The sequence below is a fragment of the Microcaecilia unicolor genome, chromosome 7, assembly GCF_901765095.1.
Source record: "Microcaecilia unicolor chromosome 7, aMicUni1.1, whole genome shotgun sequence".
Taxonomy (NCBI): domain Eukaryota; kingdom Metazoa; phylum Chordata; class Amphibia; order Gymnophiona; family Siphonopidae; genus Microcaecilia; species Microcaecilia unicolor.
The window spans coordinates 193,342,739-193,360,268 of NC_044037.1; the positions used below are offsets into that span (position 1 = coordinate 193,342,739).

The 17,530-nt window shown below is 42.1% G+C and overlaps 1 protein-coding gene across 1 annotated transcript in view; it reads left to right on the forward strand.

The window, feature by feature from the left end:
- Positions 1 to 17,530, forward strand: part of ANKAR (ankyrin and armadillo repeat containing) — a 210,743-nt gene that overhangs the window by 10,861 nt on the left and 182,352 nt on the right. The window contains exons 4-5 of the mRNA XM_030210379.1: positions 1,590 to 1,753; positions 13,480 to 13,595. Coding sequence (XP_030066239.1) covers positions 1,590 to 1,753; positions 13,480 to 13,595 — 280 coding nt within the window. The remainder of the gene's footprint in view (positions 1 to 1,589; positions 1,754 to 13,479; positions 13,596 to 17,530) is intronic.

Here is a 17,530-nt window from a genome sequence, read left to right on the forward strand (position 1 = left end):
ATCATTGGTTGAGTAGGAAAGTGGGGGATAGGGGGGAGGCAGGAAATGACAAGAAAAAATCAGAGGGAAGGTAATACTGCATGTCCACCTTGTCCAAGATTCCCTCATAGTTAAGTGAAGTAAAAAGGTTTTTATGTCTTTTTAAACTTGAGAAAGGATGTCTCGATTCACAAATATGCAGGCAATAAGTTCCAAAGGGCAGGTGCTGCAAAGAATGCTGTTATGCTTCTGGCTAGTAAGCCCTTAGTACATAGGACAGGCCTAGGAAAGACTGAATCCCCACAGGCAGACAAGAGAGGCGGCTGCAAGCAGCCAGGCAAAGACAAAGCCCAGAGGGCAATAGAATCCAGTCCCACAAATAGCAATGCTGGAACTGGAACACGAGGACACAAGGCAGTCAAACAAGTCATATGTTGGTTTTAAATTTAACCTAGGTAATCTAAGAAGGAAATTGGGCAACAATGCTTATATATTGCAAAACCAAAACATGTATGGGCAAGTTCCCTTTTTGGCAGGCTGCCTCCAAGCAGTTCTGCCAGGGCTCAAATGCAGCAATTTTATTTATTTATTAGGATTTATTTACCGCCTTTTTGAAAGAATTCACTCAAAGTGGTGATGTCTGACGTAGTTGCACTAGGGGACGGGAGAAGCAAATAGGGATTGCTGTTGCCCCTAACTTGAAGGTGAATTGGGGTTGGAGCGGGGATGAGGTCTGGGTAACCACCAGAACCTTTTTGTTTAAGGAGGCTTGTTTTGGAACCCACCAAGTCATCAGGGATTTGAAACTGCTCTGTGGGGAAACCACAGTATTTTGGCTACTGGACCACCAAGGATTTTAGTCTTCTTCACCTCAGAAGGAGGACCATCTCCACCAGGCCTTGTAGCCCTCCATTTTTTTTTTCGAAACAGTATTGGCGCATATGTTATGTTGGGTTGTACATTAAAAACACAAAGAGGCTCATTTTCAAAGCACTTAGCCTCCCAAAGTTCCATAGAAACCTATGGAACTTAGCCTCCCAAACTGCTTTGAAAATATGCCTCCAAGTCTTGCGTGCATTTTTACTTGGGTTTTAATATGGATTTTGTTTTAATATAGATTTTATAATTCCCAAATGCTTTGGTATACTGTAAGCTTAGTGTAGCCAGCATTAAAGAGCTTTTCTTAAAGCACGAGTAAATGAAAGTCCACACCAAATATTAGTGAGGAATTTTAATCATATTGTATTACATCGGGACCCTGCACTTCCAGTTTGCTATTGAAAAGAAATGGTGGGTATGAAATATGTGTTGGAAGAGACCAGGGAAATGAAAGACAGTGGCAGCTGGTCAGGATGGGCAGAGTATGGAAAATCTACCCTGCCATTACACAGTTCACAAATATAAGGTTGTATGTATTTGTGGTGGGAAGAAGGGATCTATGTATGTATGCTTCTATATGACAGAAAGAGAAAGGGAGGAGTTTATCCACCACAAAGTTCTATCCCTTCCCCTATTACCTATTCAGTATAAGCAACCAACCACCATTGCTGAAAGATGTTGGCTACTCTGATTTGTCTTCAGAGAAATGACGACTGTTCTGTGTTCAATAGATGATAAACTAAAGACTGAACGAGAATTGCCACCGATGATGCTTGGACCAGATTTCAAATGTCGGCATTTTCAGTTTAAATCGAATGAGTACTTCCACATGCATGGTGGAATTGAGCTTGACATTGGTACACCTTCTCTTGGAGATCTTCCGGAAAGCATCAAGGTCAGAATTACATTGTTTTGTAGTGACTTTTTGTGCTCTGAAAATTAGTGAGAGATTTATAAAAAACATCGGTCTGTTGCTTTAAGAATGTTTATTGTAGGTGCTTAACCCCCACATAGAGAATATTTCTGTGCCATAAGAAAATTCAGTTTCTTCCCAAATATAGATGGTCTCTTTGTGGAAGATGTGCATTAGCAGGAAAGATTTGAAGGAAGCTATACGACTTCATTTAATTGTGCCCTGAACTTATGTAGGGCGAGCACTTTGTGGTTCTTACATTATTTTTTTAGAAGAAATCTTAAGCAACACAACAATCCCTTTGAAAATAAAGACATGAAAATAGTATTTCATTTCCTAAACTGCTATATAATTCTTTGCTGTTTGTTTCACATATTTCTGTGCTAACATTTTTGTTTGACCATAACAGTGTTTCCACAAATTATATTAAGTCACAACATACTTGGTACTGGATTTACTTTGTCATGGTATACCATCACTTTTCCTCTTCCCTTCCTCCCAGCACCATCTCTTCCCTTAGTCCTCCCTCCCCCCCCCCCCCCAAAAAAAAAAAATCCTGATATTTCTACCCTACCTTCCCTCCCATACTGAATCCCCCTAACATCAACACCAGCTTCCCTTTCCTCCCACCCTCTGAATGACCTCAAACTGCTACTTGCTTCTTTGCTGGTTTCCTCTAAAATTTGAGCTTATATGGTGCTCCATAGCCCCACACAGTTCCAAATTCAGAAGGAGACTGGAAGAGGAGGAGGCAGCATTGCATAAAGGAGTACAGCTCACTAACCCTCCTTGCATACAGGAGACCATGGACCAGGGGCTAGAAAGGCCAGAAGAGAGAGCAAGACCACCATTGGCCGGGGGAAGGCTGACAGTCGCTCAAAAGCGCATTGTTCGGCATAAGGTATCTTTCAAAGATATCACCAAAACAGAGAAGATAGGGTATCCTGATAGTGAGGTTGCAAAAGAGACCATAGTAGATCAGATGTCATTAAATAAAAATAAAAAACAGACAAAAGATTGCAAATTAATACTGTCAAGTACTGAGCATGATGTAAATAGGAACAACAAACATAGTTTGAAATGTCTATATGCGAATGCCAGGAGATTTAGAATATATTGCACTAAATGAAAAATTAGATATAATAGGCATCTCTGAGACCTGGTGGAAGGAGGATAACCAGTGGGACACTGTCATATCGGGGTACAAATTATATTGTACTGATAGGGTGGATCGAATTGGTGGAGGGGTAGCATTGTATATTAACGAGAGCCTTGAATCAAATAGATTGAAAAGTCTCAGGAAACAAAACACTTCTTGGAATCACTATGGATTGAAATTCCATTTGTAAAGGGGAAAAGGATAGTGATAGGAGTGTACTACTGTCCACCTGGCCAGGATGAACAGACGGATGCAGAAATGTTAAAGGAAATTAGAGACGCAAACAAGCTGGGCAACACAATAATAATGGGTGATTTCAATTACCCTGATATTGACTAGGTAAATGTAACATCGAGGCATGCTAGGGATGTAAACTTCCTTGATGAAATCAAGGACTGCTTTATGGAGCAGCTGGTACAGGAGCCGACGAGAGAAGGAAAAATTCTAGACCTAGTCCTTTGTGGAGAGCATGATCTGGTGCAAGAGGTAATGGTGCTGGAGACGTTTGGTAACAGTGATCATAATTTAATCGAATTTAGTATTAGCTTTGAAGTGAATATACATAGGAAATCAAATACGTTAGCGTTTAACTTTAAAAAAGCAGACTATGATAAAATGAGAATAACGGTGAAAAAAAATTTAGAGGAGTAGCTGCGAGGGTCAAAAATTTACATCAGGCATGGATGCTGTTCAAAAACACTAAGAGTGTCAACTTTACCTGCTGGTCTTGTCAGGAAAGGGATGGATCATTGGCGCATATGGTTTTCTACTGTGAAAATGTCAGAGCTTACTGGCAACTTATTTGCCGGAGTCTACAGCGCTCTCTTATGAGGTTGTGATCTTACGAGCCTCTTGTCCTACTCTCGCCCTTCCGGAGTCCGATAGGAAGTTGTTCAACATTATGTTAGCGGTTGCACTGCATTTAATTGTCTCCAATTGGAAAAATAATGTGTATCTAAATTATGATGAATGGTGGAGTTATGTCTGTGTGATCAGGAAATATGAAACCATTTTGGCCCATAGGCGTCGACATATTAAGTCTGTTTTAAAGACCTTGGCTTGTTTAGACATCTTCTGTAAGGAGCCCCATAGCGCTAATTGATCTTGTGTATCCATATTATTTGTCTCCAGGTATTGCCATGGAACTCTGCTCTTCTTTTGTGCTTATTTGCGGCGGGAGGGGTTGTTTTTGTTTGATTTTGTGTTTGCTTTTGTATTATCTGTATGAAAAAAAACCTTTAATAAAAACATATTAAAAAGGCATGGATGCTGTTCAAAAACACCATCCTGGAAGCCCAGGCCAAATATATTCTGCGTATTAAAAAAAGGAGGATGGAAGACCAAACAACAGCCGGTATGGTTAAAAAGTGAGGTGAAGGAAGCTATTAGAGCTAAAAGAAAATTCTTCAGAAAATGGAAGAAGGAACCAACTGAAAATAATAAGAAACAGCATAAGGAATGTCAAGTCAAGTGCAAAGCGCTGATAAGGAAGGCTAAGAGGGGCATAATCGAAGGAGACGCCCAAGTTTTGCTGAGGACGTCCTCGCAAAATGTCCTGGTGGAGGGGCGGGGAAACCTGTATTATCGAAACAAGATGGATGTCCATCTTTCGTTTTGATAATACGGTCGGGGATGCCCAAATCATGAAATTTAGGTCGTCCGTAGAGATGGTCGTCCCTAGTCTTGGTCGTTTCTGATTTTCAGCGGTAATGGAAACTAAGGACGCCCATCTCAGAAACAACCAAATGCAAACCATTTGGTCATGGGAGGAGCCAGCATTCGTAGTGCACTGGTCCCCCTGACATGCCAGGACAGCAACCGGGCACCCTAGGGGGCACAGCAGTAGACTTCATAAATTGCTCCCAGGTACATAGCTCCCTTACCTTGTGTGCTGAGCCCCCAACCCCCCCCCCCCCCAAACCCACTACCCACCACTGTACACCACTACCATAGCCTTATGGGTGAAAGGGGGCACCTAGATGTGGGTACAGTGGGTTTCTGGTGGGTTTTTGAGGGCTCACATTTACCACCATAAGTGTAAGGTGGGGGGGATGGGCCTGGGTCTGCCTGCCTGAAGTGCACTGCACCCACTAACACTGCTAAAAGGACCTGCATACTGCTGTGATGGACCTGAGTATGACATTTGAGGCTGACATAGAGGCTGGCACAAAATATTTTCAAAGATTCTTTTGAGGGTGGAAGGGGGTTAGTGACCACTGGGGGAGTAAGGGGAGGTGATCCCCGATTCTCTCCGTGGTCATCTGGTCAGTTCGGGCACCTTTTTGTGGCTTGGTCGTAAGAAAAACAGGACCAGGTAAAGTCGTCCAAGTGCTCGTCAGGGACGCCCTTTTTTTTCCATTATGGGTCGAGGACACCCATGTGTTAGGCATGCCCAAGTCCCACCTTCGCTACGCCTCCGACACACTCCCATGAACTTTGGTCATCCCCGCGACGGAAAGCAGTTGGGGATGCCCAAAATTGACTTTCGATTATGCCGATTTGGGCGACCCTGTAAGAAGGATGCCCATCTTGCGATTTGTGTTGAAAGATGGGCGTCCTTCTCTTTCGAAAATAAGCCTGTAAGAGGGACTTCTAAAAAAAAGATTGCGTTGGAGGCAAAAACACATAGTAAAAAAATTTTATAGGTATATTAAAAGCAGGAAGCTGGCAAAAGAATCGGTTGGACCGCTAGACCACTAGCTGACCGAGGAGTAAAAGGGGTGATCAGGGAAGACAAAGCCGTAGCAGAGAGATTAAATGAATTCTTTGCTTTGGTCTTCACCGAGGAAGATTTGGGTGAGATACCAGTGCCAGAAATGGTATTCGATGCTGACCAGTAGGAGAAACTTAATGAATTCTCTGTAAACCTGGAAGATGTAATGGGGCAGTTCTACAAACTGAAGAGTAGCAAATCTCCTGGACCAGATGGTATTCATCCCAGAGTACTGATAGAACTGAAAAATGAACTTGCGGAGTTATTGTTAGTAATATGTAATTTATCCGTAAAATCGAGCATGGTACCGGAAGATTGGAGGGTGGCGAATGCAACGCTGATTTTTTAAAAAGGTTCCAGAGGAGATCCGGGAAATTTTAGACCGGTGAGTCTGACGTTGGGGCCGGGCAAAATGGTAGAGACTATTCTAAAGAACAAAATTACAGAGCATATTCAAAAGCATGGATTAATGAGACAAAGTCAACATGGATTTAGTGAAGGGAAATCTTGCCTCACCAAATTACTACTACATTTCTTTGAAGGGGTGAGCAAACGTGGATAAAGGTGAGCCAGTTGATATTGTGTATCTGGATTTTCAGAAGGCGTTTGACAACGTATCTCATGAAAGACTCCAGAAGAAATTGGAGAGTCATGGGATAGGAGGTAGTGTTCTATTGTGGATTAAAAACTGGTTAAAAGACAGAAAACAGAGAGTAGGGTTAAATTGTCACTATTCTCAATGGAGAAGGGTAGTTAGTGGGGGTTCCCCAGGGGTCTTTGCTGGGGACCGTTGCTTTTTACATATTGAGCTTAGAACCAATCCTAATAACTCCTCTTGCAGCAACAGCAAGGCAAAAGCTAGAACTCTTTCCCTTCTGGGATGTGTCCAAGGCAGCTACCTCAGCCTAGCAATGCCCCTACCAAGTAATGTACTTTGTGTACACTAGGTCCTACCTCAACAGATCAGCGAGTTCTATTGGTCACTGAATTTTAAACACTAGCTTATTCCTACCAATTAAAGAAAAGATTATGTGACTGTCTTTTTGTGCTCAGCCACTCACTCATCTCAGACAAGCTCAGTTTATAGAATTTCTTAACATAGTAACATAGTAGATGACGACAGAAAAGACCTGCACGGTCCATCCAGTCTGCCCAACAAGATAACTCATATTTGCTACTTTTTTGTGTATACCCTACTTTGATTTGTACCTGTGCTCCTTAAAGAAGAGGATGTTTTCTGTAATGGGTCAAAATTGTACCTTGGAGCTGTAAGGTAGTCACTGCTAACTGCATGGCCACCAGCTTGCTTACACAGCCAGGACAGGACCTTCAGTGGGCTCTATACACTTTTAATTAGATTTTGATCTAAGGTTTATAAAAGATTGTAAATTTATGCACTTGGCACACAGAAATTTAAGTGGGCAGTGCATGATGAGATGGGGATGAGATAGTTATTTGCAAAGAACAGGAGAGATATCTTGTGATCATATCTGATGATATCAAAGTAACCTTAAAGAAACTTCAGACCACTCAAAACACTGCAGCTAGGCTTATCTTCGGAAAAACGTGACTTGAAAGTGCAAAACCCCTTCGCAAAAAACTACACTGGCTCCCAGTCAAAGAATGCATTGCTTTCAAAATCTGCACTCTGGTTCACAAAATTATCTGTGGTGAAGCTCCGGGATACATGACAGACTTGATCGACTTACCAACTAGAAACACATCCGAATCAACACGAACGTACCTAAATCTGCACTACCCAAGCTGCAAAGGATTCAAATACAAATCAACTTACGCGTCCAGTTTTTCCTACATAAGCACACAACTGTGGAACGCATTACCAAAAGCCTTGAAAACTACGAACGACCACCTAGACTTCCGGAAAATACTAAAAACTAGCCTGTTTAAAAAGGCATACCCTACCGATCCAAATAAATGCCTGATCTCTGCAACACAACAAAACTAAAGAACGTAATGGACATAACACAACTCTTCCATTGTACAATTCCCTAGTGTGGCTGTGCCACATGAACTTTATCTTACCACAACATCACTTTGTATTTGTTTACACCGGAGTCTGTAATGCCTCTCCGGTACTATGTAAGCCACATTGAGCCTACAAATAGGTGGGAAAATGTGGGATATAAATGTAACAAATAATAATGACATACAATGAAAGAAGGTCATGGCAAGAGTCAACATCATACCAGAATCCATAAGGAGAAGTATTCCAATATAATTAAGGAATGACCTTTATAGGTCATTCGCAAGGCCTCATATGTCGTTCTTTGTCAAATTCTGGCATCCATGTCTTCTAAAAAAATAAAGATAAGATATAGGCAGTTCAGAAAAGAGCTATCCCAATAGCGTAGAATCTGCCTCATAAACTCTATGAAACGAAACGTAAGAGCGTAAATATGGATCTCTTAGAAGAAGGACGATACAATATGGCCATTCAGATATCTTTACTATAGGGCATAGCCACAGCTTAATCAACAGATAAATTGAAACACCCTAAGGAGGGACAATTAGGGCCTCTGATATGCCATCTGCCAAGTGACCAAATCCCTGCCCCCCTCCCCACCTCAAAATTATCCATGAGAACTATATCTGTTCTCCATAGGGCAGAGATACCAACCTCCTCTTAACCAACTGAAAATACCTCTGTGGTACTGCAGCTCATTCAGAAGTTCTTGCAACAAGCTACAGAGCTGCTCTATGAACCTGTTCCATAGTGCCTGTCTTGTACCCTGTCAACCAACTGAAAATACCACTGTGGTACTGTAGCTCATGTAGAAGTTCTTGCAACAAACTACAGAGCTGCTGCTGTCAACCTGTTCCACAGTGCCTGTCTCGTACTTCTATCTATAACTTGGCAGATCAAAGATACCTACTATCCATACTTTGACCTCACCAATCCTCTCCCACCAGCAATGGAATTCTCAGGATGCATACTCAGAAAATCTCCTAAGAGCTTGAAGATTCACATTCAAGTCCACTAGAATCTGTGAAATTAGACAACTATGGTAAGGACAACATACTACCTGAACAAGAGGATGCTCCACAGAAGCAGCAGCAGCCAGAACAGTTCGAGGAGTCTCCTATACTACATTTTTACAAAAGCTAGCTAAAACTGTCTCAATCCTCTGAACAACCAAAAAATAAAACTCCTTAACACAGGCTGGATATTTATGCTGTTCTTCAGTTGATCAACATGTGGGTCCCAAAAAACAACAAGGCAAGCGATCTGCAAAATCCAATATGGAAAAAGAAGCCAGCAGATCAATATAACATCAGAAAGATTTTATTGAAGATACCGCATGTAAACAAATTGCCCGACACAGGCCGTGTTTTGCCCACCAAGGGCTGCGTCAGGGGCTACAATAAACAAACAGATTGAATTATAATAAATAAAACATCAAATTTAAAATATAAAAACAACATACTTAACATATAAAAACAACATACCACCATAGTTTCTCATATATTCATGAGCAAATAGATAATGTATAAGCTATAAAATGATAATAAAATGTTATACATTTTATAAAATCTAAACATGAATAAATAAGTATGTGGTATACATAGAAAGGACCACTTAATACAAATAAATAAATAAATAATCGTATGTATACGATTCCCAACATATATATAATAAATAATAAATATTTATTATTTATTATATATATGTTGGGAATCGTATACATACTTGTATTGTCAGACTGCTGCTCCTCTCCGGCTGTCTGCACTCTAGTTGCACCTCTCCGTGCTGTCCGTAAGCCAGCCGCACCTCTCCGTGCTGTCTGCACTCCAGCCGCACCAACGTCAGACTGCCGCTCCTCTCCGAGCTGTCTGCGCTCGAGTTGCACCTCTCCGGGCTGGCTGCAATCCTTGTAAGATATGCCAGCCGCCCTCAGGTTAACTCAGTTGCGTTCTCTCCAGCCAGTAGCCCACCCCCTTGTTCAACCCCTACCGGCTACTGCAAGTATACGTCTCCGAGTGGAGTCCCCCTCCTTGTAGCCTAGCCGCCTAGATTCTTTCCAGTCCGGCTATTAAGTCCCCCACCCAGGCCTCTGGACCGGGCCCTGTTCCTGACACAGGCCCCTTTCTTTAGAGCCTCTATTCAGAAGCAAATGTTTATCACACAGTTCAGCTTTTCTCCAGCAACAATATAAAGTTCCAAAGTTTCCACTATGGTATGAATTCCTCTAGGTTTAGCACTTCCTACTGGCTACACCTAGAGACCCACCTCCCTCATTTGTCAGCACTAACTCCTGACAACCACCCACTGGGTTAAGGAATTCATACCTTTTGTTGTCCAGTACACACAGCACTCTTTCTCCTTCCTCTCTGGCCCTGAGCAAAGGCTGAGATATCCATTTCCTCTGATTCCCCTCCCCCTTCCCCCCCTTGCCAATCCATCTGTTCCACCACTCCCCTCTCCCACAGGTGTTCCTCCTCCCCTTCCTCTGACTTCATCTCCCAATCAACCCCCTCCCCCTTTCCCCTCTGAGAGGACTTCTCCTCCCACTCCTGTTTCCTGCTCAGCTCGGGCTTCTGGGACTTGTAGTTCTTATAGCCCCACTCTTTCTTCTTTTGATCCCCGGCGGGCACAGGTAGTCCTTTCCTCCCCCACCCCTCCGGTTTGCCACCCCCCTTTCTCACAGTATATATATATATACAATTTTTAAATACATATAATGCGTTTTTTGTGATGGGATGATTTATTTATTTATTTATTTTATATTTGATGTTTTATTTATTATAATTCAATCTGTTTGTTTATTGTAGCCCCTGACGCAGCCCTTGGTGGGCGAAACACGGCCTGTGTCGGGCAATTTGTTTACATGCGGTATCTTCAATAAAATCTTTCTGATGTTATATTGATCTGTTGATCAACATGTTGCAGGAGGTCTTAGTACTTTTCCAAGATGTACAGCTGAAAATCTGGCAAACACATCTCTGAATTTCAGCAGTATCTAAGAAACTGAATCTCAAGCATAAAGAATAGACAGCCCCTGGGCATGACCTGATGCAGCTATCCTATCACTTCATTTTTGTGGAGGCTGCTTTTAAAAACATTAAGGTTCCGAAAACGTTATCTAATACCCCATCAAGCAAAGATCCTAGAACCCTATACATGGTAGATTAAAAAAAAAAGTCTACTAAAGTTCTGTGTTCAGTCTATGCATCATTTGTCATCAGCTCCAAATACTGTGATACTATACTCTCCTGCAATAATGTGTGAATGTTTCCAGAGTGCTGTCTAATGATCTCATTTCAAAATTGCATTCCCTCTTGGTTGAGCTAGAGGAATGCCAATATCTCATTCGCTCTTCATATGATGTGTACAATACAGCCTCCAGAGCAATAGCCATTGCTTTAGGGGCTTGAACATTTTTATAAGCCTCCAGACTATGGGAGAACTTACATGATTGACTGGTGGATTCACCATATCATGGAGACACCCTTTTTTGGAGAAAAATAAAGGACCCAAAGCAGGAGTAGAAGATGATACAATGACAATCCATCATGGAAATGAAATTCAAAACAGCTTTATTAGAGCACCAGAACGAAAGACCCGATACGGACTGTGTTTTTGGCAGAAACAGCAGTCTGCCTTAGGGGTCGCAATACACCATTGTAAACAAAAAGAAAATCATAAATCAACATCCATAATCATGCAATAGATACATTAAAATACATAATTGAGATCTTAAAAAATGTATACAAATAAGTAAGCAGAAGTGGACTACAACAGTGTATATTGTCACAATGTGGTAAAAACATATTAAGAAAAAAAATATATATATATATATAAATTATAAAAGAGAAAAGAATAGTTATTACATTAGCTCACTGGCAGAGATAACCAACAGGAAGCAATGGAAAAGGAGATGAGCACACGTAAAAGTATTCCAGGCAGCATGGTTAAAAATAAATTGTACATAGAAAACTTTTACATGGACGAAGGGATCCGACATGGTCCATGTTTCGGCGTACTGAAAACGCCTGCCTCAGGTGTCACATTGGTTCTGAAAAATACATATATACGAGCTTTACCTCAACAAATAGGTATATAAAAGTACATAATTCGTATAATGAAATAAAATTAAAACTAAAAAAATAATAAACTAAAAATCAGACATGTCGAATCTGAAATATATTAACAGTTCTAGAGATGATAATAGCAGGTAGACATAGAGGGGCATAATTGAACAAAAACGTCTATCTCCATGGGCGTTTATCTCCGAGAACGGGTCCGTGAAGGGGCGGACCGAACCGTATTTTTGAAAAAAATAGACGTCCATGTTTTATTCGACAATTTGTGAGCTGGGCGTTTTTGTTTTTCAGTAATAATGGAAAATGAAAGCGCCCAGCTCAAAAACGAATAAATCCAAGGCATTTGTTCGTGGGAGGGGCCAGGAGTCGTAGTGCACTGGTCCCCCTCACATGCCAGGACACCAACCGGGCACCCTAGGGGGCACTTATACAAAAAAAAAAAAAAGGTAAAAGAGCTCCCAGGTGTATAGCACCCTTCCCTTGGGTGTTGAGCCCCCCAAATCCCCCTCAAAACTCACCGCCCACAAGTCCACACCATTACTATAGCCCTAAGGGGTGAAGGGGGGCACCTACATGTGGGTACAGTGGGTTTGGGGGGCGGTGTGCAGGGCTCCCATTTACCAGCACAAGTGTAACAGGTGGGGGGGGATGGGCCTGGGTCTACCTGCCTGACGTCCACTGCACCCCCTAATAACTGCTCCAGTGACCTGCATACTGCTGCCAGGGAGGTGGGTATGACATTTGAGGGTGAACATAAAAAGTTGTGAAACTGCATATTTTTGTGGTGGAAGGGGGTTTGTGACCACTGGGGGAGTCAGGGGAGGTCATCCCTGACTCCCTCCAGTGGTCATCTGGTCATTTAGGGCACTTTTTGGGGCCCTATTCGTGGAAAAACAGGGTCCAGGAAAAGTGCCCTAAATTCTCGCTAAAAACGCATATTTTTTTCCATTATCGGCGAAAGGCACCTATCTCTGATCGGCCGATAACCACGCCCCAGTTCCGCCTTCACCACGCCTTTGACACGCCCCCATCAACTTTGTCCGCATCCGCGACGGAGTGCAGTTGAAAACGTCCAAATTCGGCTTTCGATTATACCGCTTTATTCGTTTTTGTGAGATAAACGTCTGTCTCCCGATTTGGGTCGCAATATAGGCATTTTTCTTTTTCAATTATAAGCTGGATATTCGATAAGAACACTATATTTCAGATTCGACATGTCTTATTTTTAGTTTGTTTATTTTTTTTTGTTTTCATTTTATTTCTTTATTTTATTATATGAATTATGTACTTTATATACCTATTTGTTGATGTAAAGCTCATATATATGTATTTTTTAGAACCAATGTGCCCCTGAGGCAGGTGTTTTCAGTACGCTGAAACATGGACCATGTCGGGTCCCTTCATCCAAGCAGCAATTAAAACGTCTTTCAAGCATTACCTCCTGTGTTGGATTGACCTTTGGCCAGCCTCTACTTTCATGCAGCTATAAAATCTGGCATTCTAAAAGTAATTCTCTGGCTTTTGAACTGGTAAACATTTTGCAGTGTCTTTACATCAGGACTATACAGCTAATTTTTGTGCAGTTTTTTTCCCAACAATAAGACACAGATTATGCAAAAACAATTGAAGTGCTTCCTTTTTTTCAGCAAATAGCACTGTGGTGTAAGTAGAGTCTTTGGATATTGTAGTCAGATTGATCTTTTTAGCTGTTAACAGACTACCTGATAATTTAATATACCCACAGGGTTTGATAATGTAATTTTCATATTTTAGGCTGCCTGTAATGAGATACAAGAAGTAGCAGACACATGCCTTAAACAGCTTCTAGACCCTGAAATGGCTTACAGAGACAATTACCCTTTACCAGTCATGGAATTTGAAGGAAAGAAGTAAGTAATTAAATTGCTGGCAGGTGTAGTTTGGGCTTGGTGCCCCCACCCCCCACTGCCAGTATCGCTTCCAAACCCTTTGCCCTCCCAAAGTAAGCAGGCAAGCTGTGTTCCAAGCTTTACATTTACCTGTACAAGTGTCCTGCTGTATTGCATTGTGGTTTAAAACTCTATTGAAAAGTAAAACGCTTTGTTATTTTTATATTAAGCAAATGTGGTTTGAACTGGGGATATATGCAATGAATTGAAACTTAGACAATTTATTCTAAATAAAGGAAGATGTAACTAAGGAATGGCCTAGTGGTTAGAGTGGTGGACTTTGGTCCTGGGGAACTGGGTTTGATTCCCACTGCAGGCACAGGCAGCTCCTTGTGACTCTGGGCAAGTCACTTAACCCTCCATTGCCCCAGGTACAAATAAGTACCTGTATATTTATTTTATTTATTTATTTACTACATTTGTATCCCACATTTTTCCACCTCTTTGCAGGATCAATGTGGCTTACAATAATCATGAATAGTGGAAATACATTAGAAAATAGACCTTTAGTGTTACAGAAGGATCTTGGGTAACATGATAGTGATAACACATGATAGTGGTATATCAAGCATATATTGTAAGACAGCTCTGAATATATGTGGAGGAGTTGTGTATATTCATATTTGTTGATCTTTGTGGTATGCCTTGTTAAAGAGATGGGTCTTCAGTAGTTTGCGGAAGTTCATTAATTCGTAAATCGTTTTTAAGTTGCGCGGCAGTACATTCCATAACTGTGTGCTCACGTAGGTAAAGTTTGACGCGTGCGTTAGTTTGTATTTCAGACCTTTGCAGTTAGGGAAGTGCAGATTAAGGAATATGCGGGATGATCTTTTGGCATTCCTGGGTGGTAAGTCAATCAGGTCTGACATGTAGGCTAGTGCATCTCCGTGAATGATTTTGTGAACTATTTTGAACGTGATGCGTTCTTTAAGTGGGAGCCAGTGTAGTTTTTCTCATAGGGGTTTAGCGCTTTCATATTTTGTTTTGCCAAATATGAGTCTGGATGCAGTGTTCTGGGCTGTCTGAAGTTTCTTGATTTGCTCTTTACAGCTGGCATAGAGTGCATTGCAGTAGTCTAGATGACTAAGCATCATTGATTGTACCAGGTTACGGAAAACATTCCTTGGGAAGAAAGATCTTATTCTTTTTAATTTCCACATGGAGTGGAACATCTTCTTGGTTGTGTTTTTCGCGTGGTTCTCGAGCGTTAGGTGTCGATCGATGGTACCGTGTTTCCCCGAATATAAGACACTGCCTTATATTAATTTTTGCGCCCAAAAAGGCGCTAGGTCTTATTTTCAGGGGATGTCTTAATATTTCGGGGAAACACGGTTGGCCCGCCCACCTTCCCTCCGTCGCTCCTGCAACTACCGGTAACCCCCCACCCGAGGTCGCCCCCCCACCCGAGATGGCGCTCCCACCCGAAGTCGCCAGACCCCACCCCCCTCCGTCGCTCAGAAACTAACCTGAACTTAAGCCTCCTTTCACTTTCCTTCCAGTTCGCAGGAGCAGCAGGGCAGGGCAGGCCTCTCCTTCCTTCCGAGCCCCACCCTCGCCTGACGTTACGTTACGTCAGGCGAGGGCGGGACACGGAAGGAAGGAGTGGCCTGCCCTCCTACTGCTGCTGCTTGCTGCGAACTGGAAGGAAAGTGAAAGGAGGCTTAAGTTCAGGTTAGTTTCGGAGCGACAGAGGGGGTTGGGATCCGGCGACTTCGGGTGGGGGCGCCATCTCGGGTGGGGGGGGCGACCTCGGGTGGGGGGGTTAGTTTCAGAGCGACGGAGGGGGGGCCCGGCGATCTCGGGGGGGGGGGCGACCCTACTTACTGGGGAAAAGAAAAACTTTGCTAGGCCTTACTTTCGGGGGAGGCCTTATATTATCCAAGGGCACCAAAAACCTCGGTAGGTCTTATTTTATGGGGATGCCCTATTTTCGGGGAAACACGGTAATATGTAAGCCACATTGAGCCTGCCATGAGTGGAAAAGCGCGGGGTACAAATATAATTTAAAAAAACTTGTTAGTCTCACTCACACACACAAGAAGTGACAAGGGCTGCACGTACTGCAGCAGGACATGTTTATTCACTCCTACCCTATTTGAGATAATATTTAACCATTTCTCTGACCTCGTGTTCAACTTCCTTTAAACTAGTCACCTTACTTTCTAACTCTTCTTACTCTCTTACCTATCTATATGTTCCATCTTTGCTTATACCTTTCACTATCAATTAAAATGTTCTATTGCGTATTGTATTGATGTTGTAAGTAGTATACTATGCCATACTTTGTATTGTTATTTGAATATTTTTACTGCTGTAATGGCCTGTTGCTCATCTTTGATCTACTCTTCCTGTACACCCCCTTGAGTGAATTCCTTCAAAAAGGTGGCAAATAAATCCTAATAAATAAATAGTAACCTCCTGTTTCAGAACTTTTCCCTTATCAGAACCAAATATAGACAGTTATACTTTGTTTGAGTAACAAATTCATGTAAGGTGAAATTAATTTGAATCCTGCTTTCCTAGTTCTCAGCTTGCTGCTCTAACCATTAGGTACAGCTATTACAGATAGGCCCTCATTTATTACCCTATGTTAATGCACTTTAGTTCAAGCTAACATACTTTAAATAATGCAAACCCCATTCTCAAAAAGGCCAACTTGTTAACTGTGCCATTAATGCAAATTCATGTGTATGAATGCACATTAACTTAATGTAATTTAGAGAATGAAGGCTTAAATCTATAAATATCAAAGTAGTCCGTATTTGGAAAGCTGGTTCAATAATGCCCAATAAAAAAATAGTTAAAAAGTTACAAGGAGCCTTCAAGAGTAGAGGCGTTATGGCAAGGCTTTATTGGTTAGACCCAACACTTTTCGCAGTATCACGCCGGTACACACTGGACTGAATTCGCAATCAAGTGTTTATGCTGCTATTTTATGATTGTTTTTTCAGTGATATAATTACTGATGCATTCAAGGAGTATGTCTTTCCATCAGACCCCAAACGTAGGCAGTGTCGCCAAAACACGGACCCTGCTGGGTCTAACCAATGAAGCCTTTTTGCGATGCCCCTACTCTTCAAAGGCTCCTTGTACCTTTTTGGCTACATGTTCCTGCTTGTACGCTTTTTGTATTCTCTTTCTCGCTTACCCAGTAAGAAACAGTTGTACGCAGCCCACTCAAGCCACCCAAAGAAAAGCACCCATAATGACTCCAAGAGAGGTGATCACAACAGAGTGAGGGAGGGAATATTGGCCACTCAGGCCAATATGCTAGACAGGGCATAGAATATCATTTAATTTAATTCAGTGTGATATTTCTGTACTACTTTAACCGGTTACCCGGTACAAGGCAGTTTACAGAAAAAAAAACAAAACCAAAAGCATAGCAAATCAATTAATTTACAAAATGGAAATAAATAACAGATAATAGACATTTCAAGTTAAAGACAAATTTCCTTTTGTAAGAGCCACTATTAAAGTAAATACTTAGGGGTCCTTTTACCAAACCTTTGCCTGCACTAATGGACGTTAGCATATGCTAAATGGTATGTGCCCTATTTTATACCTGTGAGCCACATGGCACTCAGCACATTCAAATGTATGTTAGCATTCTCTAAGCTTCAGTTCTAAGTTCAGCTTTATTTGATACTAGTAAAACAGGCCCGTTTCTCACACAAATGAAACGGGTGCTAGCAAGGTTATCCTCCGAGTTCCAGCTTGGCCCCCTCCCTACCCCCCTCTCCTCCGAGTTCCAGGCCCCCCTCCCTCTCCTCTGAGTTCCAGGCCTCCCTCCCTCCTTCTGTCTCCTCTGAGTTCCAGGCCCCCCTCTGTCTCCTCTGTTCCAGGCCCCCCTCTGTCTCCTCCGAGTTCCAGGCCCCCCCTCTTCTCCCTCTCAT